This window comes from Perissodus microlepis, chromosome 4 (assembly GCF_051167445.1).
Source record: "Perissodus microlepis isolate ML-2025 ecotype Zambia chromosome 4, ASM5116744v1, whole genome shotgun sequence".
Taxonomy (NCBI): domain Eukaryota; kingdom Metazoa; phylum Chordata; class Actinopteri; order Cichliformes; family Cichlidae; genus Perissodus; species Perissodus microlepis.
The window spans coordinates 9,690,570-9,716,518 of record NC_140464.1 but is presented as its reverse complement, the minus strand read 5'-3'; the positions used below and the strand labels follow the sequence as shown (position 1 = coordinate 9,716,518).

The 25,949-nt window shown below is 39.3% G+C and overlaps 1 protein-coding gene across 2 annotated transcripts; it reads right to left on the bottom strand.

The window, feature by feature from the left end:
- Positions 1-362: 362 nt before the first annotated feature.
- On the bottom strand, positions 363-24,359 carry zc3h7a (zinc finger CCCH-type containing 7A). 2 transcript variants are annotated; one of them, XM_084925520.1, is made up of 23 exons: positions 24,197-24,359; positions 22,805-22,907; positions 18,640-18,679; positions 18,241-18,444; positions 14,810-14,968; positions 11,053-11,133; positions 9,748-9,801; positions 9,622-9,661; positions 9,183-9,526; positions 8,843-9,095; positions 8,713-8,747; positions 8,479-8,623; positions 8,181-8,339; positions 6,857-7,062; positions 6,121-6,221; positions 5,789-5,970; positions 5,564-5,637; positions 3,455-3,591; positions 3,267-3,372; positions 3,058-3,166; positions 2,834-2,967; positions 1,169-1,332; positions 363-1,077 (listed from the first exon to the last, which is right to left on the bottom strand). In XM_084925520.1, exons 2-23 carry the CDS (start codon positions 22,870-22,872, stop codon positions 888-890), a joined length of 2,985 nt encoding a protein of 994 aa, XP_084781646.1. In that variant the 5' UTR covers positions 22,873-22,907; positions 24,197-24,359; the 3' UTR covers positions 363-887. The 2 variants fall into 2 exon arrangements, with proteins under 2 accessions (XP_084781646.1, XP_084781647.1); XM_084925521.1 differs by having other exon boundaries at positions 3,455-3,588.
- Positions 24,360-25,949: the final 1,590 nt, after the last annotated feature.

Sequence of the window (25,949 nt, the reverse complement as noted above, 5' to 3'; positions counted from 1 at the left end):
CTTTTTCAGAATACCTTTGTTAAGTAAACATGGTCAAAAAACTTTTCTTCAATAATGCATCAGGTCTTTATTAAAACACTGCATCAGTATTGACATGAGAGTTCAAAACTCCCCATTGTGCATAAAGCCATCACTGAGGATTGCTCTGAACTTGTGTTTAATGTAAATGATTTTAGTTCAACTCTAACAATGTTACCTGTAACATACAGGCTTGTCATATATGGACCATTATAAGACAATACAATAACCAACAATGTATGAAACTGCTTTCATAATGATTACAGTGAGATGGACACATTTTCTGTATTTAGTTACTGGAATTGTGCATGTGTATGCTTAAATAAAAGCCATTTCAAAACAGATTTAAAAAAGGAGCTTTATTTGGTGTGGTGCCCATTACATTGGTAACACTATTAGATAAATGGAAAGTGAAGATGACCTATGTTTACTGATTAAAATAATGTCAACTAAACTCTTTATTTAAGTAATTGATACTTAAAACAGTAAAAGGTCATTAACATATACAAACTGTTTGTGGGGGGAAAAAAAAATCTGTTTAGGTCAACTGTAAGAATCTGAACATGACTCTGATCAAGGTTTACTCATGCTTCCCCCCTCCCCACCATTTTCAGGTATGACAGAATGGTGCACTGCAAAGCTTCTGGAAACTGTTTTAACACTCAGTATTTGCTTTTAATGATAACACTCCTGTAATTCTGATCAGAGCAAACAGCCACCATTCAGGGGGCCTGTCCTGTATGCCCTCCTTTAAAATCATGCTGCGATCAGGCTATTTCCTGTGCATGTCAGAGGCCCTCAAAGATGACCTGATTCGAGACTGAATACTGCATCATTTGCAAGTGTGCATGAATATTGTGATCACGTCATTATTTAATGTCTTTAAGCAGAAAACTGTATTTTCCAAAGTCATTGTCATTTGGTGCTATAAGATGGTCTTTTGTGGCTTTGGCAAGTTTCATCAAAAGGAATTCCCTGCGCTCCCTCCATTCTTTTAGTTCCTGCTCCCCGTGAGCCAGCTTACACAAGTCATCCTCTGTGCACGTGCCTTTGAGGAACCTGCCAAAAAGTGACAGCAAATGTCAACCATCGAAAACAATCAAACTCGTAACAAGACACATATAGTACACGTTGTTTCTGATAAACCTACCTCTCACAAACTTTGAAAGTGCCTGTGGGAAATCGATACTGCCAGCAATTCTGATCATCCTCAGAGTTGAAAACTCGTTCTTTGTGTTTTTCTGAAGTGATATGCTGCTGCCACTGCTTCTCACTGTTGCAGTTTTTACCACAGAGCCAACAATGATTGCCAGCCTGCAGAAACAATTCCATTTAATTAATTAACAAATAAATACATTTTAGAAATTTCATCAAAATATGCAGGGTAGACACACTAGATCCAACTATTTTCTGCTTCATCAATAAATAGCACTAAGAACAGAATGACATTGTTAATGAAAACACTTTCATGAAAGACAGGATAAAAACTTTCACACTGGCCATCTTGTTCAATTAAAGCTGGATGCGACGAGTGCCGTCCGAATAGGATTGTAAAACCATATGCTACTTGGCTAACACCTATTCAAGCAGAAACCCTGGATAATTGCCACAATGCTTAGAATAACCAACATTTCCAGAAAGAACTTAATGTTCTATACAATAAAACTTAACAAGTGACAGAGCTTGTTGAACTCGACAAGAACGCCTTTACAGAGGTCAGCTTGAGGGATAGTTTTCCATAGACTTATACAGGATTTGACCTTTGACCTCATGGCCAAGAAATAAAAAGGCACATTTAACAAAATTCAGCACTGGCTTTGCTTTCATTTAAAAAAAAATTAAATACGACATTCATAATTCAGGATGCATAATTACGGATGTTGCCACTGAACAAAGCCTCAATTACATTCTACTGAATAGGACACAAATAGACTTTCCGCTTATAATTCTGAAGTATGCTGCCTGGGGCGCATGTGTAGCTAGTGCATTATAATGTAAATTCTTTATATACGAATCCACACAGCCACAAAAAACACATAGACATAACTCAGTCTAGTCTGATGACTAATTTACATCACACAGACTTTAGCGATCACACGGACGCAGGAAATATAATCCAGGCCCAAGAGTGTACTTAAAGTAAGCACAGGCTTGTACTCCAGTCCCCACATAGCTATTCCTCTCAATTCTACCCCAAACTCACATTCTGTTTAAGGATCTATGCCCAAGTATAATTCTCACCATTTCAGCTCCCATTTCGATCGCCCATTCACTCTCTCTTTCAGACACCCCTTCCAAGTATGTATGAATACAATGAGATTCATAACTTTATGCACTCTTTGGCTTAATTTGGGCAATTTTTGGTCCTCTGTTTTCACCGAGGAAAGGGTTCCACGCTTGGGCTTGGTTAACCTTCATACTACCTATCACACCACACCTGGGCCCAAAACGAAAAGCGAGCCAGGACATAATGCACAGCGTTCAAATGTATTCTGGCATGTATGCATCACTCGGTCCAAGTACACTTTAGTGTACTAGTTGATTAAAAACTGCCAACTTATCTAAAAGGCAGAACTCACCAGGAAACAGGAATAATTAGGGACAATCTAAAAAAACAAGGTGAAATAGCATCCACACAAATACCGTGTTGTTATACATTAATGAAATAGGAATGATTAAACTACCAGGTAGTGTAGTTTACTTGCAAATTAGGGAAAGAACCAAAATTTAATAGTCTAGCTGCAAATATCCCTGAGCACAATATTAACTAGATGCCACTGAACTACATTTCATATCCACTAACTTATCAACTCACCACTTCCTCTGCGTAGTCAGTTGGCATGTGGATCTGTTTCCCATTTTCTCTGACCGAGTTAGTGGAAGTTTCATCACCCCAGCCAGGCCTTTGAGACTGCAGCCATTGCTCATAAAGTTGATCCATATCTCCAACTAAATGAGGGGATATAATGTGTTTGCCACGTCACATTCACCAATTAAATTTTACACATTAAGAGAGCCAATCGCTTCAACAAAACTCACTGTTGTTTTCCTTCATGTAGGTCCAAAGGTCTCTTTCTTCCACACTGTGAGCAAATGTGCAGTTCCCAATGTACTGACACTTCTTGCCAGCTGTCACATGCATGCAAATCTAAACAGAGACCAGAAAACATTTGGTCTCCATTATTCGAAATCTGAATATATTATATGTCTGGCAAATATAAGATGGGAAGACTGTGCTGGAAACATACCTCAAATTGAGATGGAATGGGTTTTTTGGTTGGGAGCGGTCTTACAGTTGTCCACTTTTTCCTTTCATGGGAACTTACAAGCACCACCCGCCTGTCTTTTGCCCACCTGAGACAGAAAGACAGCGTGACTCAATAATGACATAATGGATTGTAGTCCCCCACATACACAAAGACATCCAAATACTTACGTGTGTCTTGCCTTGGCTGTGCAATACTTCTTGTTTTTGTCAGCTTCACTTAGTTGGCCGTTTCTCCAGCACTGGCCACAAACAAACATCATCTTCAGATTCGGAGGTCCAAATCTTCTCAGTGCACTGGGAAGCTGCTGATTATATTTTAAAGGACTTGTTAAAATCCGTGACTAAACGTAAATTTTCCCTTCGCAACAATGAAACAACTAAAAGAATTAAATGAATGTATATACTGCAAGGCTAATGACAATGGCAACAGCTTAGAGTGTGGAAAATAACTACAAATTCAGCAGCTGATCAAGTAAGTTGGCTCACTTACAAGGAAATGAACAATGTGTCATGTTTGTAGTACTGTCATTTTAATGGAGGGAAAGAATATCAACCAAAAATCCATAAAAACCACATTACATATAAGTTATAAACTGATTTGGATATCACGGAGTAAAATAACACTGAATCCCCAAACACAGCATCTTACAGCTTGGTGGAGAAACCCCTGTTGCAGCCTCTTGTAGTTGGTCACCAGGTTTGCACACATCCCAGGAGGGATTTTGGCCTACTCCTCTCTATAGAACTGTCTGAATCCTTTAGGTTTCTTGGCTGCTGGTTGGCAACTCAAAGCTTGAGCTCCCACAGATTTACTATAGGATTTAGCACTAGAGACTGGCTAGGCCACTCCATGACCTTAATATGATTCTTTAGCCACTTCTTTGTCTGTTGGCAATGTGTTTTGGATTACTGTAACGCAGGAAGACCCATCCACTACCCATCTTCAGTGTTCTGGTTGAGAGAAAGAGGTTCTCGTCTCGCCTTCTCTTAGACACTTAGAGGTTCACTGGCAAACTTAAGATAGGCCTGTACATGTGCCTTATAGAGCAAGGGGGACCTTGAGGGACCTGAAAGATTCAAATCCATAATGGTGTAGTGTGTTACCAATGCTGTTTCTGGTAACTGCAGTCCCAACTGCCTTCAGATTATTAACAAGCTCCTCCCATGTACATTTGGGCTGTACCACCAACACGATCATCCTAATCCCATAATTGCACCACCAGTTGTCACCTTCCCATCAATCTTCTTGCTGATGGTCTTTCCAGCCTTGTGCATGTCTACAGTCTTGTTAGTGACATCCTCTGACAGCCCTTTGGTCTTGGTGGTGGAAAGGTTGTAATGGAAGACATTTCTTAGCCCTTTTCCACTAGTACTTACTTGACTCAAGACGTTTTCCATTACAACTGAGCACCACTTAAATGTCCAAGGGGTCGTTATAGCAACGTAGCTAAAAGTCCTATGACGTCATTTGTATGCAACACAAACACCACAACGATGGAGATGGCATACCTGCTGCTTGGTGTATGTAGGGACCATGGTGTTGTTTTATTTGTAGCCATTTCCCTTGTTGCCGGGTTTCAAAAATGGCTGTTTTTATTTTCATAAAGGAGACGCTCTCATGACTGATCAAGTGACATCAATCAGTGGCATGCGGTCACATTGTCGGACTGCCTCAGATTGCTTGGAATCCCAGCCAAGTAGGTACTAAAAAGGTTCCAGGTGCTATCACCTAATGGAAAGCCCTTAAAAATGAGTTGAGCCAAGCTGACCCAAGTACTTACTAGTGGAAAAGGGCTCTCTGTGAGAGCACAAGTATCTGTAACTGACTAAATGGCTGTTTGCCCAATCTGTGGGAGTCAGAATTCTGTTTGGGCTGTAGGGTATCAAATACTTATTTCACTCATTGACATGCAAATCAATTTATGCAATCGATTTTTTGTTTGATTGAAATGTTGTCTCCATTAAAATGAATATACCATAAAAATTAGACTGTTCATTTCTTTGTGAGCAAAAAAGAAATTCAGCAGAGCATCAAACAATTACTTCCCCCACTGTATTTTAATTCAGGGCAAAAAACTGTCTAAAATATGGGTTCTTCATTTCCTTATTGTTAAATGTAAAACAGAAATGTTTTACATTAGGGTTACAACCATTAAATTCATATGTCAGAGACAGGAATTTTCCTTTGGGATCAATAAAATTCTTATTATTATTTTATGTATGTTTAATGTAGAAATACCTACAAGAGAAAGGAAAAAAAACAAACACTGGTTTTACCTGAGCTCCCTGCAATGAAGCTGTTGCATTCCAAAACTTATTAGCCTCTTGGACAATGTTTTCGTGAGTGATACCTGTGTAATCCAGAAAACCAAATATCCATGTAATTTGATTTATATTTGAAAACATAGCATTTAAAATTACAGTCTTTTATGGGAAAGAAAAGGGAGCATTTCAGATGCAATACCACCCAGTTCTTGTATCATTTTCAAAGAATAGTCTTACCAAGCTCGTGCTGCATCATCCAGACCTTCAGCTCAATGAGGCTGTGGGCGTAGAAACAGTCATCCTCTCTCACGCAACCGTACCGGACTTCGTGGCGACAAAGATCCAGCTGGCAATGGGGACTCAAGGGTCTTATTTTGGAATACCGGACTGTATTCTCTTTCAAAATGTGGACCAGGCACCTTCAAAAAGAAAGAGTGATCAAACTTGCAATCTGATAATTCTTATGTATTTCCAGAATATCTTCATATTCTAAGATCTGTAAGGGTAAATCCTTTAAGTCAAAAATAAAATGACGACGGTTTCATGTACTGAAATGGTGATTCACTTACTTATGATCCTCAAAGTCATGCTTTGTCACAGGATGAGAACAAACTGAAGGGTCATCTTTATTGGTCTTGCTGATTATTCTGGGTTTGTGGTCAAAGCACACCTGCAGAACAGCACATTTCCCATAAAATATCTGTTTTAGGCATTAAACTAACAAGACAATAAACTATATATACACACACCTTTATGCTATACACACTTTGATCACCTATAAAACGTGAGCAGCAGAAAAAGTGTCTCGCATTCCATTCCAATGAAAATGAAAAAGATATTTACTACTGTGGTTAAATGAGCCAGTTTATTCATTTCGTAACTGTCTGCATTGTTTTCTGCATTTAACATATTTGAGCAAAAGAATCAATTTACAACGAGGCCAAAGATTTTCTCCTCAACTCACAAGGAAAAAAAACCAAACAAACAAATCCCCACATGGCCACATCCAGCAGCACTACAACACTATCACTACAGTCTATGAGATGAATACACACTGATAGATATCCTACTTCACCATCCGTGCATCAGCACATTTATTTGAAACAAAACAGTTTCGCGCCAAAACATTTAGCATAATATTAAATGTGAGGATTATTTCCCCCTTGAATTTGTATGTCCAATTACTTTTAAAACACTGAACCGAAAATATTAATTTTTTTAAAGCGAAGATTTGGCACTTTAATATAACTTAACTTGCATACATCCACACTAGTTTTGGATAAGACACTAAATCAAAATACACACCCCACAGAGAAACATGAATATCCCATGATGCTCCTGCAAGATCTTGGGAACAGTCAACCTGATGTTGGAGTTTGGCCCAAAAGGATCGAAGAGCAGTTCTCTGGAAATAAATCCTTTCCGCTCCAGAGTCCAAACATCAATTTCTTCTTGGCAGTATGCAAATGTGCAGTGGCCAGGATACAAGCAATCTTTTCCAACAGCCACCTCTGCAACACGCAAGGTCACGTTTTATTATCACAATGAGTGCCAGAAGCAAAGTCAGTCATAAAACATGTTACAGATGTTCCTCTGAAGATAAATGTGTACATGTTCTGTAGGGATAAGTAGGTAAAATAAAACAGGAAATAGCAGTGCTGTTGCATGATTTTTTCCTGCCTTGCTTTTCTGAGTGAAAGGTACAGAGAGGGAATGGGGCATATTGTTGTTGCTCCTTTAAGCCAGAGGCAGACTTAGTCACAGAGCTGAACTGACATCTGTGTTCATGAGAAAGCCAGTGTGGGGGGACACGCTACACTAGACACTGACACTGTTGTAATACACGTCATGCCTCTGATTTCAGAATGCTGGCATGCTTTCTGAAAACGCACACTGGGACAGCATTACGCCACATTTGTTGGTTTCAGTGTAAACAAGAAAAGAGGGAATGGGACCTACTAAGAGGGATTTCTTATCTTATTCAGTCTCTGTAAAAAGGTGGTAAATGATTCGAGTTTAAAGTGGGGCTGTTAAGCTTTTCCTTATTTTCTATGTCATGTATACAGTTAAAATGGTGGATGATCAAATAAAATACAGACCAAACTTCTATTTGGGAGTGGCAACCAATCAGAAGAAAGTTTAAAGACAGCGTAGCCTTAAAGGGAGACTGGTAATTATATGATAATTAAGGGTTTTTTGCAAAGTTATCAAACAATAAGAATGCAGAGCTGAAGATGAACATAACAAAATAAGCGCACTGTAACAATGCAAATGTGCAAAAAGAGCTTTGATAATTCAGGTATTTCTTGGCAAAAGAAATGTAAATTAATGTTTTGATTTAGTGTAAGGGTGGGGAACTCCAGGCCGGTGTCCTGCGGGTTTTAGATATCATCCTGGGTTAACACACCTGAATCAAATAATTAGTTCATTACCAGGCCTCTGGAGAACTTCAAGACATGTTGAGGAGGTAATTTAGCCATTTGAATCAGCTGTGGTGGAACCTGCAGGACACCGGCCCATGAGGCCAAGAGTTCCCCCACCCATGCTTTGGGGAATCAACATAAATAAATGAAACAGGTTGTGAGAAAGGCATTTACACTAAAAATAAATAAATCAATCAATAACTAACCTTTGCAAATGTAATAAGGTCCAACATATTGAGTTTTTGTTGGTCTGGGTCGAATGAGTTTCCATGTTTTGTCTGGCAAATGCTTGATTCTGCCAAGTAATACATCCTTTTTGCATTTATGGTCTTCCGTATGAAGTGTGTAATCCAACACTCCAGGCCCTGTGAATAGAGAAAATATGAAACAAGTTACACCAAACCCTACTTCCCATCCCATCCTCAAAGACGGTGACAAATTTGAGCTTACAGCAGAACAAAAAGCAGACAGTTAAATAAGTGTACTGTCAAAGCAATTCCTCACCAGTTTTGACATAGCACACTGAACAGGCTTGTTTGAATTCATGCGTTTCAGCTAGGGGGTTCTTTGCTAAATCAACAGCAGCAGGGAGGCCTTTTACATCAGGCATACCCACAGCCATCCCCATTGGGGCGTGATTATTGTTGATCTGTAATAACAAAGAAAAACAATGTGATATGAGCCTGTAACAAAGATTGAACTGATGATGGTTCGATATTATTGATAAACAGTAATTACCTGTGGAAGGAATGCACTTGGAGCATAATCTGAAACTGTGACAGTAGGAGGGGAAAAATGCTTATTTGTGTATCTGATACAGATGGAGAAATAGTGATCTTAGCCCAAGTAAAGAGGTGAAGTAGCATACCTGGTTTAAAGTCTGATATGCTGAGACTATCCAGAGAGTCCAGTGGTGGTGAAATGGGGTCAAAAGTGTCCATACCAAAATACGCACTTGACCCCGATTTGTGATAGAGAGGCGGCAGCGTTACAGTGCACTGATGTGGACCACTGGGGAGAAAAGAGCTGATGTGCGATGGCATCAGGAATGGACTTGACATGGAACTGCCTGAGGCAATACTGGCAGGTAAAGGAAGAGGCCCCTTCACCGTAGGAATAACCTGACAGAGGAGATTAGGGAAAGTCACACGTCTGTTCAAATCTAAACTCACTGTCTTATTTATTCGCCAGGGATTCTGCTAACAAACCATAGTAGATTCGGGGCCAGCTTGGTCCAGAAGATCATCTAGGTCGTCCCCAATGATGTCCGTATCAAAATCTTGACTAGTATCAAGAATTGGGTAAGGCTTACTGGCTCGGCACCCATTTACGAATGTGAGTGCAGGGAGGGGATCGGACGTGGATGCAGACACAGGCAGGGCGACAGATTCGAAGCCTGGAGGTTCAGATGAGGGGACAGATGAAATATTGTTGGTAGAGGGGAGTTCATCCACCACTGCTTCATTCAGAGGTAGGTGCACTGCCACCGGAGGTTGGATGGGAGCTGGTCCTGGAGTCAAAACACTGCTATCCTGGGTTAACTGAGGCACTTCTAAAAAACACATAACAGGATGGACAGATTGAGTGATTTTAGCCCTGGCATCTTTTGATATGCAAATAAAAAGGTTATCAAGGACCGAAACTTACCAATTTCTATATTTTCAACCGAATCTGAGCCATAAGAAAACTGGAAAATACAAATTGTTATTGATCACCTTGTGTCTTGGAAAACTACTGCTACGTATTTTCTTTTGTGTGGCTGAGGTTGCTTACCTTGTCACATGACGCATCTTGATAACTTGATCCTCTCAAAACATTCAAGGCAGGCTGTAAAATAAATAAATAAAATCTTTTTATGAATTCACTTCCTTATCATTCGATTAACACAGCAATTCATTGAAAACCACCTCCACGAATCAGAGTGGTTTTACTTGTTTTGACCGTAACCAGGGACCCACTATGCTCCAAGCTCTGCATTTAATTTTTGGACAGAGCAGTTTTAGCTCCTTTTCCTTTAAGCAAACTTTGTTCTGAGTGGCTATTCCATTGTGAACAGAAAGTCTAAACAACAGGTGGTCGGGTGGAGTATGTGTGGAGAGCAGGTGTGGGCTCACAGACAGGGACAACTGTAGTAACCAAAGCAACTGATTAGCATCACATTAAGCCAAAAGTTGTAAAATCTGACTCAAGCTTAACTTTTAGTGCACTCTGAATCCTGAGCTTTTGGATTGCAGGGATTACACGTTTATGTCAAATATTTTAGCTGCCTTAAGTCTGACATCATCATCATTTCCAGGTCCAAACTCAAACAAACACTGGTATCGCGGAGTTAAAATTGCCCTAACTTGTCAATAAAATGTTCCGTGTGGTTGCTCTCCCACGTGTTACGATAAAAGTTTAACATCCAGGCATCCATGAAAAAGGGGCTTTACAGGATTGAAGTGTAACAGAACCTGAAGTTAGCAGGAAGTTAGCTTGCTAGTTTCCATCTAAAGTTGATCCACCTTGTTCTGACAGAGGGATTTATAAAAAAAAACAAACAAAAAACGTGCAGCTCTGCTCTCTCTTTGAACATCAATGGAGACGGAAAACTAAACAGGAATGGAGGATGAATGTGTCCCTGTTGGGCAGAGACAAATGCAATCATGTGGCAGTGAAAAAGATGCTGAAAACAGACCAAACTTCAGTCAAGAGAATGCCTGTGATGATCGATCCACAACACAGGGTTAGTCATGCACCTACTGAGCCTCAGAGATATTCTTTTGTGAAGAATAGTTACATCACAGTTTTAGTTTTAAAAACTAAGCCTGAAGATGTGATGCACATGAACTGTGCTAATGAACAGCTAGAGAAGCATACAACAATCACAGGATTTTTTTAAGGGGTTTGTTTATAAATATATAAAAAAATATACAGAGCATTGCAACATGTACAAAAGAGAACAGCCTTAATGAACACAGTAGGAGCTTGGACCCAGAAGCAGGGTTTGTAAGTCATTGCTTAATTAGCGAATATACAAAAAAATAAATAAAATTCTGAAAAACCTAACAGGTCCCCTTTGTCATCATACATCCATACCTTACTCCTCACATAAGCTTTACGGATTTTCAACCCCAAAGTTTTGGCAAGGTCCTGAGTCAGCTGTGTGACACTGGAGTCCTGGGGAAACAACACAGGACAGTTACCGCCTTTGATTCTTTATGTTTTACAGCTATTAAGAATCTCCTACATGCTATTCATGTTAAATTAAGATTTTTCTCGAAATCTTTCACTGCACTATTTTACCAACCTGGAGAGTCTATCTAAAATTAAATCTGACAGATACCCCCCTCCATTCATAGTATTCTATACAAATACATGGCAGAAACATGGTGCTGTGGTGCAGTTGAGACCACTACTTTATAAAGCAGAGCTTCTTAAAGCATGGCTTTTCTTATGGCTCAGACATTTTTTGTATCCAAGGTTACATTTGCAGTCCTTCAAGCAAGCAAATTTCTGTACCAGAATGCGTACAGAGGTTAGGGGAAAGAAAGGGTGTGGGTGGAGGTGGACAAAAATCTGGCTACAGACCAAACTTTCTTCATTTTTTATATTATCTATGATGATTCAAAGTGCACATGTAGAATTACTACTTTTATAACTTTACTACAAAGATCCAGTGAATGTAACGGCACATATTCATACTTCTGGTATATGGTTTATGCAGCACAATACACCTTGTATGAAACCGATCTCTAACTCTGACTTACTATAACAAAATCTTTAAAATCTCTGTCTGCAAAATACTCCTACACGATCAAGAGTTAAGCAGACAAACTTGGCATACAGGTACAGTGGGGCAAAAAAGTATTTAGTCAGCCACCGATTGTGCAAGTTCCCCCACCTAAAATGATGACAGAGGTCAGTAATTTGCACCAGAGGTACACTTCAACTGTGAGAGACAGAAAGTGAAAAAAAAAAATAAAAAAAAAAAATCCATGAATCCACATGGTAGGATTTGTAAAGAATTTATTCGTAAATCAGGGTGGAAAATAAGTATTTGGTCAATAACAAAAATACAACTCAATACTTTGTAACATAACCTTTGTTGGCAATAACAGAGGTCAAACGTTTACTATAGGTCTTTACCAGGTTTGCACACACAGTAGCTGGTATTTTGGCCCATTCCTCCATGCAGATCTTCTCGAGAGCAGTGATGTTTTGGGGCTGTCGCCGAGCAACACGGACTTTCAACTCCCGCCACAGATTTTCTATGGGGTTGAGGTCTGGAGACTGGCTAGGCCACTCCAGGACTTTCAAATGCTTCTTACGGAGCCGCTCCTTTGTTGCCCGGGCGGTGTGTTTTGGATCATTGTCATGTTGGAAGACCCAGCCTCGTTTCATCTTCAAAGTTCTCACTGATGGAAGGAGGTTTTGGCTCAAAATCTCACGATACATGGCCCCATTCATTCTGTCCTTAACACGGATCAGTCGTCCTGTCCCCTTGGCAGAAAAACAGCCCCATGGCATGATGTTTCCACCCCCATGCTTCACAGTAGGTATGGTGTTCTTGGGATGCAACTCAGTATTCTTCTTCCTCCAAACACGACGAGTTGAGTTTATACCAAAAAGTTCTACTTTGGTTTCATCTGACCACATGACATTCTCCCAATCCTCTGCTGTATCATCCATGTGCTCTCTGGCAAACTTCAGACGGGCCTGGACATGCACTGGCTTCAGCAGCGGAACACGTCTGGCACTGCGGGATTTGATTCCCTGCCGTTGTAGTGTGTTACTGATGGTGGCCTTTGTTACTGTGGTCCCAGCTCTCTGCAGGTCATTCACCAGGTCCCCCCGTGTGGTTCTGGGATCTTTGCTCACCGTTCTCATGATCATTTTGACCCCACGGGATGAGATCTTGCGTGGAGCCCCAGATCGAGGGAGATTATCAGTGGTCTTGTATGTCTTCCATTTTCTGATGATTGCTCCCACAGTTGATTTTTTCACACCAAGCTGCTTGCCTATTGTAGATTCACTCTTCCCAGTCTGGTGCAGGTCTACAATACTTTTCCTGGTGTCCTTCGAAAGCTCTTTGGTCTTGGCCATGGCGGAGTTTGGAGTCTGACTGTTTGAGGCTGTGGACAGGTGTCTTTTATACAGATGATGAGTTCAAACAGGTGCCATTCATACAGGTAACGAGTGGGGGACAGAAAAGCTTCTTACAGAAGACGTTACAGGTCTGTGAGAGCCAGAGATTTTCCTTGTTTGAGGTGACCAAATACTTATTTTCCACCCTGATTTACGAATAAATTCTTTACAAATCCTACCATGTGGATTCATGGATTTTTTTTTCACATTCTGTCTCTCACAGTTGGAGTGTACCTCTGGTGCAAATTACTGACCTCTGTCATCATTTTAAGTGGGGGAACTTGCACAATCGGTGGCTGACTAAATACTTTTTTGCCCCACTGTATGTCTGCCCCTGAAGGTGCTTCTCTGTCATATAGGCCATGTGGCCAAGCAACCACCTACCATCAGGCTAAAATGTCCAATTACTGGTGATTTATGCTTCAGTTACGTTGTAACCTCAAACTCCTATAAAACCCTATGGTCTCTGCGCTCTACAAAGTCTACCTGTGGAAGTCTAAAGCAGGCCTTTGTTATGGTCAGGTTTTTCCCCCTTCAGGGGCTAACATTGTTGTCCCTCACGCTTTTCCACATCTTTGTATAGTTCCCTCATATACGACAATTGCCATGATTACCGGTACCCTTCAAGAATTTGCTGACATTTGTGAATCCTTATGTTGATGCTATGGTTGCTATTCCTTTTATTGAGAGGATGATTGTTATCCTCTCATTGATAAATTCAAAAAGTGCAGCAAAAAAGCAGATAGGAGGAAACAATGATGAACAGGCCAATCACAATATTTTGAGGCTGTGCCAACTTGACATGTAGTTACATTTCTCGGGCGGCGTACGTAAGGCTATGCCGTTTGAGCGGTTTGTAGTTACGACATAGATACCGTATTTTTCCTGCTGAAGCATAAATCCCCAGAAAGAAGGGAGACCCAGGGGGAAATAAAGTTCCAGCATTTTATTTATTTCTCTCAGCTGGGACACAACCACAAGATAATTAACACAAAGCACCAGCACAAACATAAATACCTGCGACAATGTCAGCCATTTATGTAGGTTTAGTTGTAAAGAAAACTGTAAAGACTCCCCACAGAAATCGAAGTCAGGCCTTATTAGCATTTATGCACTCGTAACACTTAAAGCACAGTATTGTTTTCATTTCACAACATTAAGTATGAATAACTCAGTATTCATTTGAATCCAATTTTATTTATATAGCACCAACATTAGCCACAAGGCGCTCTATACTGTAAGATAAAGACCCTGCAAGAATACAAAGAAAACGCCAACAATCAAATGACCCCCTATGAGCAAGCGCTTTGGCAACAGTGGGAAGGATAAACTCCCTTTTAGCAGGAAGAAACCTCCAGCAGAACCAGGCTCAGGGAGGGGTGGCCATCTGCCACGACCAGTGGGGGTTGAGTGATTTGGCAACATTTGGTAATTTAAAACTTCTCCTGAACTGAGATTTGAGCACTATTTGTATGAAAGGAAGAGAAATCAGTAAATTAAGATGGCAGAAAGCAAAACCGATTGCTAATTACACTGAAGACCAGGGTATATCCGTCTATGAAACTTTCTTAAGTCCCGCTCATTTGCTAAAGCAGTCATTTGGTGTATCCTCTAAATATATCCAGTATGAGAATTACTAGCTAACTTGTCCATGGGACTCCCCAGGAGAAAAAAAAAAAAAAAAGGTGGGGTGATTGGGCCTCCTTACCTGAGGCACTGCTAGAGAGCATTTGGCAACAGCCTCATAGGCCTCTTGATGTCGCCCCAACTCTTTCAAGGCTCTTGCTTTTCTGTACAGAGCTCTGTAGTTGCCCTCATTCAACCGGAGAGCCTTTTCACAGTCTTCTAGTGCTTGGTCATAGAGTCCCTATGGAAAAAAAACATGTTACAGAGTAAGAATACTGAGGCATGGTCTGTGTGCACAAAACAAAAGTTTCCTGTGTCATAAATTGACATTACACGTTCAGTGAGTTGACTCAGGTAAGGGTGTGGTGTGTTGTTTTTCCTCCCTGAAGACAGCAGAGTGCTTTTACTGCCATGTAACATGACTCAATACAGGCAAACACACTAACAGGAAAGTAGGGTTGATTTTCCACCAGTTTGATTTACTGGAACCCAGTCTCTCCCATTACTAAGTTACATTTTGATGAATGAAACCTACACCTTTCTGGTGTATTGTTATATGTTTTCAATTAGTTTCAAATGGATTTAATACATGACATACACTATAATTTATTATCTTAGAGCAAGACTAGCCATTTCTTAAGATTCTTTGTGCTAAGCAGTTGCTATCTGTATTTAGACTTGAGAGGTATTACAGTCACAAAGAAAGAAAGCAAATGAGCATATTTCCTAAATTTGAAATTTTATATACATTTTATTTTTTTTAAATGCAGAGTGTTGGTAACAATTTAAATCAAAGTTAAAAGCAGCACGTGTTATTAAATCACTGTCCAAAATCTAATCAATCTAGTGTCAGCTTCACCAGTACAGCATGGAACTCTTGTGTTTTTATAAAGACCAAAAATATATATCTGGCATAAATCGACCTGGTTATCAAAGTTAAACACCCCACCCCCTAATGTTAAGGTAACCAACTGGTCCTCAGGCTAAGCATTACTGTCAAACTGGAAATGCAAAGTGTAGCATTAGGGCGAGTTAGCAATTCAGTAAGTATTTGAAAACCTTTAGTTACACTAAAGCACATTTAACTGATAATGTAGAAAAGAACATGCAATAGCAAAGCCAGGTAAGGCTTCACTTTAGTAGAACTCTTGGGACACTCAGGACAGTGAAACGGTACTCTGAAGCCAGAGTTCAAGAATTTAATTCAGATTTTATTCTAACATTATGTCAATGTCAATGACAGATCATCTGTTTTATACAACAGAGATAAAATAACTTGTAAGAAGGCCTTAAAACATAACATGGTCATCACCATCATCACCATCCACCTCTACATCTACTAATCTCTAATTTAAAACTGTGTTTTGTGCACTGAATGGAGGATGCAGAGCTTTTATTTTTGTTGACTTTATCACACAATAAAGTCGATTTCCATTGCTCGCTGTTTGATGCGAAGGTGAAATGGCTACTTTTTGGGCAAATGTCAAGTTTTGCAAGTCTATTTGTGATTTTCCTTTGCATTATACTCATGGCAATGAAGACTCTTCACTAGCTGAATGCACTGATTTCTATACAGAGCGAGGAATTTAATTCAAGAAGAGATATGAAAAAAAAAAAACCCCACATGTTTTCAGAGGAGCTAAGCACAGGGTTAAACAGGGGGAAATATAAACCGTCTGTACAGCTATCATCACGAGGAATGCGAGGACCCTGGACAATATCATGGATGAGCTCAGAGCAGTGATTAAGTTCCAGAAGGAATATGGTGAGTGTAGTAGGGCTGCACGATTTTGCATAAAATGAGAATCACGATTTTTTGGCTTAGAATTGAGATCACGATTCTCTCACGATTTTCTTTTCCAGTATAAATATTTATTGCACTTATTAACTGCACATCAACTTCGTAACAGTTGAGACTGAACATAAAAACAATAAATAAACATAAAAACAACAAATGTCTCACGTTTTGTTGTTGCCGCAAAATGTTGTACTGCTTGAAATTCCGTCTCCACCGTTGCTCGACACTGCGTGTATAGAGCAAGTAGTGCAACAATAGAAAAATAGTTGCGTGACGGCACTGTGTAGCGTTTGTCTAGGGTGTTGATCATTTTCCTAAATCCCTCGTTTTGCACAGTGTTGATGGGAGCCATATCTTTGGTCAGGTGATAAGTGATAGCCTCCGTAATTTCTTTGTGCCTGCGGGAGTTCGACGTGTATAGGGAAGCGCTGTATAAGGTTCCCGTTATTGATGTTTGGGTGGTTGACCGGGACGGATTTTCTCCTGTCACTTTCTCATCATCCCTGACGTGCTCTCCGTTGTTTTTTTCCCTGCTAATTTTAGCATCACACGGCACAGCTTCTGTATCACGTGGTATAAGGCTCCGCCCTTGTCATTTGTTGAGCAGGAAGAGTGAGCGCTTGTTTTCATGCAGATTACGTCCCGGATCAAAATGCGGTACAATCGTCATCTTTTTTTTTTTTTTTTAAATCGTTGTCATTTGGAAATGAGATCGCACATAAGTATGAATCGAGATCGCGATTTTCTAACGATTAATCGTGCAGCCCTAGAGTGTAGTATGATGTGTTCCAGAGAGACATTGCTACACTTTCTGGACTGCATTTAGACCAGGGGTGCCCAATCCTAGTCCTCGAGAGCTACTGTCCTGCAGTTTTTAGATGCATCCCTAATGGTTTGATTACCTCTTCAGCATGCCATCAAGTTTGGCAAAGGCCTGATAACAAGCCATTCATTTGATTCAGGTGTGTCAAAACAAGGATGCATCTAAAACCTGCAGGACGGTAGCTCTCGAGGACTGGGATTGGACACCCCTGATTTAGACTGTGCCGAGCCACTGGAATGTGTCCATCTTACTTACAGAGGAAACTTTCTCCTGTCAATGCAGTCTGAATTCAAACTGAATTCACTCTGAACACACTGTTTGTATTCCTTCACTACCAAATTACTCTGGCAATCAGTTTAGCAACCAAATATGGCACACAGCTAAATCTTAAACCCATTAAGTTTCTTATTTACATGGCAAATAATGACATTATCATGCTGCCTAGCAACCACATACCACTGGGTTAAAATGACCCATTTCTAGCATTTATGCACGTAAGAAACCTTATTAAAACATTCTGTCATTTTAATTTCACAACATCTTTCCATCCACAAAAATTTGAATAGTGCATGACATATGTCATAGCAACCATCTACCAACAGACTACAATAACAATTACACAGCAGAGCAGGGGAGCAACAAAAAAAAAAAAAAGGGCAGTAACTATATTTAACTGTATTATCTCAATATGATTAAGTATATCACTTTGCCAACAGCACAAACAGACCAAACAATAATGTAGCTTGTTTTTCACATCCAAAATTTTAGTACAGTATCTTATCCTTAGAGTTTTCCTTCTCACCATTATGCATTTTACTAACAAAACTAATATGTAAATTTTAAGAGCAAAGTTTGAAAGTGACTTGTGATCAATGTCGTGCTCACAACTTACCGGAACAATATTTAGGTATGCCGCAGCTCGATTTGCATACAGCTTTTCTAGTAAACCTGTTTGAACACAGATATCTTCTGATTCAGCATAATCTGCTATATTCAGTGCTTCAGTAAACATCTCGATGGATTTCGTCCATTCTCCTTCCCTAAACACGTCGTTTCCTTCTCCAAACAGATTCCACACAAGGTCCTTTATGAACACCTGGAAAATTTAAAACATCCAAATAAAACAAAACATACAAAGTGCAGTAATATAGTAATATGCCTTTACACAGATGCAGGAAATTACATGTTGCCTTTTATTTTTTTTACCCAATAAATTAAAATAACATCAAATTTGTTTAACTCAAATTATGATGGAACTGGGTCACCGTCCATTCAAATTTACACTGCTTACCTCATACTGCTCCTGACTCCCAGGAAATGGAAGGGTTGATCTAGAAGAAAGAAATAAAAATGAAATTACAAAGTGCCAGCCATTAAATAAATTATGTATGTGTGTGAGAAACTGTAAATTACATTAATTACGCTGATTTTTTTCTTCTTCTTTTTTTTTTTTTAAGTAAAACATCCTAAAAACTGTATTGAAACCAAACCAAACCATCTACAGGTTTGGTTCTGACTGTATTGTTAAGTTATACTAAATAGTAGTGACTGCCAGGAAGTAAAATTGTATTGTGATTCTAATCAGGGTGTGGTTTATGTCACAAGCAGTTCACAAACCTACATTTCATTTAGATGTCAACACAGACCTACAGTCATTATCAAGCTTAATATCATCAACAGTCATCAATTATTTGATGCAATGTTAAACTAGTGGATAAATTGCTACACTAAAAGGTTCCATTGTGCCATTAAATGCTATCATGGAAAAGTTTTTGTCTTTTTTTTCTCAAAGGCTGTTTTCCACTACAGCTGCTGCCTGGTATGTAGAGTTGCATTTCTTCTTTTAGACAGTGGACTAGGAGGGCGATATATTCTAGGCAGTCCTTTCAACCAAGGCATGATGAGCACCTCTGCATACAACAAAATACCACTTCGCTCGTTGCCATGTTTTTGAACAATTAAGTATTTAATGATTCGGTGTGAAAAAAATCTAAGTGGCAGACCTATTTCATTCATCTTTGTCAACTTTACACACACATACTACAACACAGTGACGGCATTCACCATAGTATTTTAAGTATCACTTTTGTTTTAAAACAAAATGCCCTTGGTGGATTAGATGAAATGAGAAGCTAAACTGCTTTGCTCAGCTCTAAAACAATATGTGGTCATAAAGGAATTCTGCCTGATGCTTGAATATGAAGCTAGAAACAAAACTGAAGTAATACCAGTAATCGGCTGTCTCTCTTACCTCCAACTGATATTAACAACCCAATGAGATTGTGGTGGACTGTTAGCTACTCTTACAAGGGGGGGTAGAAAGACAAGATTTTATTTTCAATCTGTTCCTTTACAATCATTCAATGGGTATTGTGTTATCTGACTAAGTATTTTAAGTAGTGGAGTTTAAGTATTTGGGGTCTTGTTCGTGAGTCAGCAGAGAGGGGGGCGCGAGATCGACAGACGGATTGGCGCTGCAGTGATGTGGACACTGTACCGGTCCATTGTGGTAAAGAGAGAGCTGAGTGTAAAAGCAAAGCTCTCGATTTACTGGTTGACGTGCCTACTTTCACCTACAGTCATGAGCTTTGGGTAGTGACTGAAAGAACGGTATCGCAGATCCAAGCGTTAAAAATCAGCTTTCTCCAAAGGGTGGCTGGCCTCTCCCTTAGAGACAGGGTGAGGAGTTTGGCCATCTGGGAGGGGCTCAGAGTAGAGTGAAGAGCAAAATAGTGTAAAAAAAATAGTGTAATATCATATGAAGAAGCCATGTGCTACAGGCTTAAAACCTCAAGAAATTTATTTATATTGTGTGACAGGATTACACTGTAGGGGGGGACGTCAGGGATGTCACCAGAATCAATACTACTTATGATTCCATACCAACATCCACAGGCGATGTATGCACAGAGGTGGCCATTCTTCTGAAACTGAAGAAGGCTATAAGTGTTCTAATCTAGCCAAACATGCTGAAGTAGAATACTAGAAACAAAGCCCACAAGCACAGGGAGAAATACAAATGGGACAGCAAAAACTACACTTGGAAGATGGCAAGTAGTGCAGCTCTGCTCCAACTCAAGAAAGGCAGATTCAGCTATGAGAGTACTTTGCACTCAAGGGTGGCTGACAAAGGGATGATGGTTCACTCTTAAAAAGCAGTGTTCAAATAAACCAAACCTTCCATGACACAATGGAGCTGTGATGTCAACTCTGAATGGATCAGATTTAGGGCGTTAAGTTGGTGCATTGCATTGATGTCTCATTTATGTTAATGTTTGCACGATAATGTTTAGGTTTTTACAGTAATGTTCATGTTAGCTTACCTGTCGGAAAACTTCTCAGCATGATGCTTGCTAAGCGAACACTATGTAAATTTTGTTAGCCAATTAGTGATACGCAAGAGGAAACAATTAAACAGAAGTAGCTACAAACTTAAGTCCCCCCCCTCACACATTAACATTTCTTCTGAATAGTAAACATCTTCCACCTATCTTTAGGTAGTTAATCTGTAGGTTGGATCATGTTAATAATTATTTAGTTTAATTGACATTGAACACTAAGCCATCTGAGAAACTATGATATATAACTACATTTCTGATAAGTAACAGTTTTTTCTAATTCTGTTTTACTAGTATTAAGATGAGTTTCCAGGCTTTGCACCTCTCAAATGGCTGAAGTAATGACAGAGAGCATCTTTAGGATGGTTATCAGCATCTGGGAACATCATCTCAAAGATGAGAGCAAGCGTCACTCCAGAGCATGTTCACTGCAATCGTGAATTCATGAACTGGAAAGAAAATCTTTTTGATTTAATTTGAACCCTAACTTATGGACAGAAGCCATTTTTAATTTCCCATTTGCACATTAACTTTTGTTTAAATCGTACTAGCAATTTAATTTGTATTACTAACCTTTAGTTGCAGCCCTAATGCTGATGTAACGTAGCTGTAATATTAGTAGGCTACTCTGTAAACATCCTAACATTTCAGTCTGTATTCTGTCAACACAATATGCATGCATTTTAAATATAAGATCTGACTCCATGTTTTACAACAACTTTTTAATACATAGTTTGTTTAACTACATAAGAGGATCATTTTGTGTAAGTATTGAGAATCATGCGATTCTATTGAGTACTGACTGCTAAATGTTTTGGTATCGTGGCATCACTAGATATGTTAATGTCAATGATACTTTTTCCTTCTTTGAATTTGGGTGAGTCAAACTGATGTTAAAAAAAATGTATGTATGTATGTATATGTAAAAATTCAAAAGTAACTTGTTTGAATACCCAAGTAATCTAATATTCTGATACAAGGATATGAACTATTATTTTCACTGATTCCTTTTGCCTATGAATTTTAAGCTTTTGTACCAGCATGTTTCTCCTACTGTTTCTGCCTTAACCTGGAGTAATGAGTCAATGAACCTCACCTCTGACCACAATACTGAGGAGAGTTGTTGAGGATCTCCTGAACCTAAGTAAGCACAGCTCATTACTCAAATTTTCTTTGAAGTGGGTGTAATGTTGTTAATGACTCGTAAACTTAGCAAATAAACTCTCATACGGTCTGACAATGTAATTAAAGTGTGAGTCAAAGTCAAGAGTGTTTTAGGACACTGGTATAACATCAGCTTACAACCATCTGTCGTCAGCTGTCCAGAGACAGAAGGGCTGCAAGTCTGATGACATCTAGTGACAATAACCTACTGTGACAATACTCATTATAAATAAACATTATATAGAGTTTTCTTTTGGTAGATCCCTAATTTGATATCAAGAGATTTCCTCCTCACATCGAGGCTTGAAGTGAGGAGGAAGTCGATAAGGTGGAGACGAGGGAGGAGGCGGATGAAGAGAAAGATGATGAAAATTTTAATGCACGAATCTTAAATCAAAAATGAGAGATTGTGGTTTTGCAGACATGTGATCGCTTCCCATGTGACATGAACTTTTCGGCCATTTTAGATGTGTAGCAATCCTGACACGTCAAGTAAGTGAATAACCTACTAAACATTATTATGCTAGAACCCTATGTTTACTTATAAGTATGGCAACTAACTTCAGTTCAGGAGTGGGGAGAAAGAGGATGAGAGCAATGAGCAGGAGAGAGTAATGGTGTAGGAGGCAGATGAAGAAGAGGCAGTGATATAAATATGTAAAAAAAAAAAACAAAAAAAAAAAAACATACAAGTTATTGGATGTGATCTCTACCGGTTATCACAGCTAATGAGGCGGACAGCTCTTGAGCAATATGCACATGACATCACATGCAAAACCATAATAGCATGAAAAACCACACTTTCACAGACCCTAATTTTTTGTATGTAAACAAACCAATAAGATGATTATCAGATTATCAAAATAGTTGCCAAAGCTGACCAAGACTAACTAATAAATGGCTCAGGAAAACAGTCACACACTGAAGAAAAAGAAACAAACCAGGGACACTTACTGGATGAACTGGAGGCCCTTTTGAATCTCCTGCCAGCGGGTCCTTCTGTCCAGACACGCTCCAGACATGTTTGCGTGTTTTGTCCCTTTCCCTCAGTCAGCACCTGAAATTGTATCAGAATCAGAAGATTCAGTAGAGTCATTTTAAAATGACAGGTGAAAACTAAATAAATAAAAAATTACTTCTCATCATTGACTGGACACGGGCAGATTGTACTAACTAAAAAGCTCCTTTGCTCAGTGTTAACCTTCAGTATATGATTTCAACTTATCAGGGGCTTCTTTGCCGCTTGCCTTCCATTATTTCTAGCTTCCGCATTTAGTAATGACGACATGCTTTTAGTTCCGGAAAGTGACGCTAAACATTTTGTTAGCTTGCGAAGTAATAACAGTAACAACAGAGCAGATACGGGTTAGTATAATGTAGAAGCGATAGAAAGCTACCAAACCTACACACCTGAAGAGTTTGACAATAAGCCGAGCCGTTAGGACCCATTTAAACTTAGCATCTGGAATCAAGCGCTCCATCATCGGACAGCTCATTGCCTCATGTAAATATTTTTGGGTTTGTAACGAATTTCATCAACACAAAGTGCACACTGTGTGCTAAACAATGTGCACAAGTCTTCGAGCATTTATCACCTTCTGACAGTACTGCGGCCACGGCGCATAAACCCGGTAAATGAATCAGTCAACCCTGGATGCTCACAGATAACATGATATCACCTGTCATTTCTAAACATTTTCAAAGGCACTTCTTAATTGTGGTTGCTAATCGGAAGAGAATATGGGCTGCTACCGAGTCATGCGGACGGTTATACTAGATTTAGACAGTCACCCGTTATGTTCCATTAACTTAACGGTCGGACCGAAATTAACTTTATTATTGCAGTGCTTTTGTGCTTAGACACGCTTTTTTTTTTCTTTTCTAGCCACTAAGCACTCTCCTCTATATGAAGACAGCACTGTGTGGAGAATACATTTATTTCAACAAAGTTTTACAGGAGAGGAGGGAAAGCGCTTCGTGAATATGTCCGATAATGGGCGCATAACAGTTAGCGCACGTGTGTTACCCGCGGCCAGGGACAGTCCAGTTCTCACCAGCCATCACCATCGGCTAGCAAATATTAGCAATTTTCATACTGTTCCAAAATATACCGAAGTGATACAACACACGTCTTCTATGGATGCTGGAAACACGCGGACGTTACCAAAAACACGACGCTACTCGCCTAAGTTTCTAGGAAGTAGACTGAACCTAACAAAGCATAGGCATGCCTAAGTTAAACTAGTTACTCAACGCAAACAATAGCGAAGTGTAGCTGTTTAGCTGTAGCTAACACACAATAAATATCAAAGAAATGGATAAGAAGTAGCTGTCGTTCACACTTACATGAATGAGTATTTATTCCGCACAAACCTTACATCGGCTATCTAAAGGGAGGGAAAGTGATTTTTCGTTATAGCTAAAAGAACTTGGCTAAATGTGGGATATCGCTGAAGGCCGCCCTTTGCTTCTTTTTCTGCTCTGATGCTAGCGAGCGCAAACATCGAGTCCATTAGCTCTGGTGCCCCTACAGGCACTGAAAGGTTGTAGCAAGTAGGATTTAGGTGTGTGGCGATTAATAATAAGACAAAACACGTGGATATTTGTTTATTCTTATTAGCAACAACCTGTCCAAAGTGTACCCTACAGCTAGAATAGTCTCCTAATCATTGGAATCAGTGTAGCTTACAGAGACAAACTTTTATGTTTTAGACTTAAGTTTTGTTGTTTGTTTGTTTTTTTTTAATCTTTTGTTGTTGTTGTTGTTGTGATTTTTAACCAATACATTAAAATATACATATACAGAAATTATAGCTAACTGTATAATTTGCATATAATTCTACAATATATTATATAATACACTGACTGATTCTTTTTTCTTTCTTTTTTCCCCTCCTCTCAATCCATACATGGGGCTCACCCTAATTCTAAGATTGTCAGTACTTCAGACTCTCTCTAATGCATATACATTGGCAAGGCACCCAGTTTCAATCTCCTTACAATCTACAAAGCACAACATTTCAGACCGCTGAGCCTGAGGCATCCACAGCTCCTCTCCATCAACTCTTGTGCAAATCTTTCTTTGACAGCGCGTTTCCTCCTTGAATTTATCAGCACACAGAGCATTTAGAAATAGAAGTGTGGCTCAAAAACTAGAGGGAGGAGCCCATAAGAGACTTTCATGTGATAGAGGTAAAATAAGGTTCACTTTTTCTCGGAGCAACCTGCAAACAGCTCAAGTTGAGTGATTTGGAGACAAAGTTGGAGAGGCAAGGTTGGGGTACTCTGGACATGTGGAGAGGAGGGATGGTGGATATATTGAACAAAGGACATTGTATATGGAGCTGCCAGGCAGGAGGAAAAGAAGATAAGCACAGAGATTCATGGAAGTGGTGAAAGAAGACATGTAGATGATTGGTGTAACAGAGGAGGACATTAGGGATAGGATGGGAACAACTTGAAAGAAGAAGAAGAAGACTAAAAAGCAGTTTAAAAAATATGTTACTCCACTGTAAATGAAAAAAAGAAAAAATAACTACTAGTGGTCCACTGCTTCACATTGAGCTTCACACTTATAAACAAACCAAGCTCAAAGTTACTTTACTAACAAAGTCTGCACAACACACTAATTATTCTGTTTTTGTAAAGGAAGAGGATGTGATAATATATACAGGAAATTCAGGAAGTTTTGACCACAAGTAGTACACCAATATGTGTGTGTGTGTGTGTGTGTATATATGTATATATATATACACACACACACACATAAAGTGTGTGCGATAAGGACATAAAGTGGTTTTAGTGTGTATATATTAAGTGTTGGTTGATTTAAAAAAAAAAAAAAAGACATAGCTGCACAGATCTTTTTGAGCAAGCACACAACCTGTTATTTGCTTCTTTTCCCCTTCCAAACTCAGTTGGAGAATTCAGGAAATTTTGACCACAGGTTGTCAGCAGGGCAGATAGCGCACATTTAAATATTTAACATTTAAGACATTTTCTTTTTTAAATAACAGTAAAAAGCCAGTAATCCTCTGGTACCATGGAAACCTTCAAAAGTGCCTTCATCTTTCTACAGTTTCTAAATGATGACTAAAAT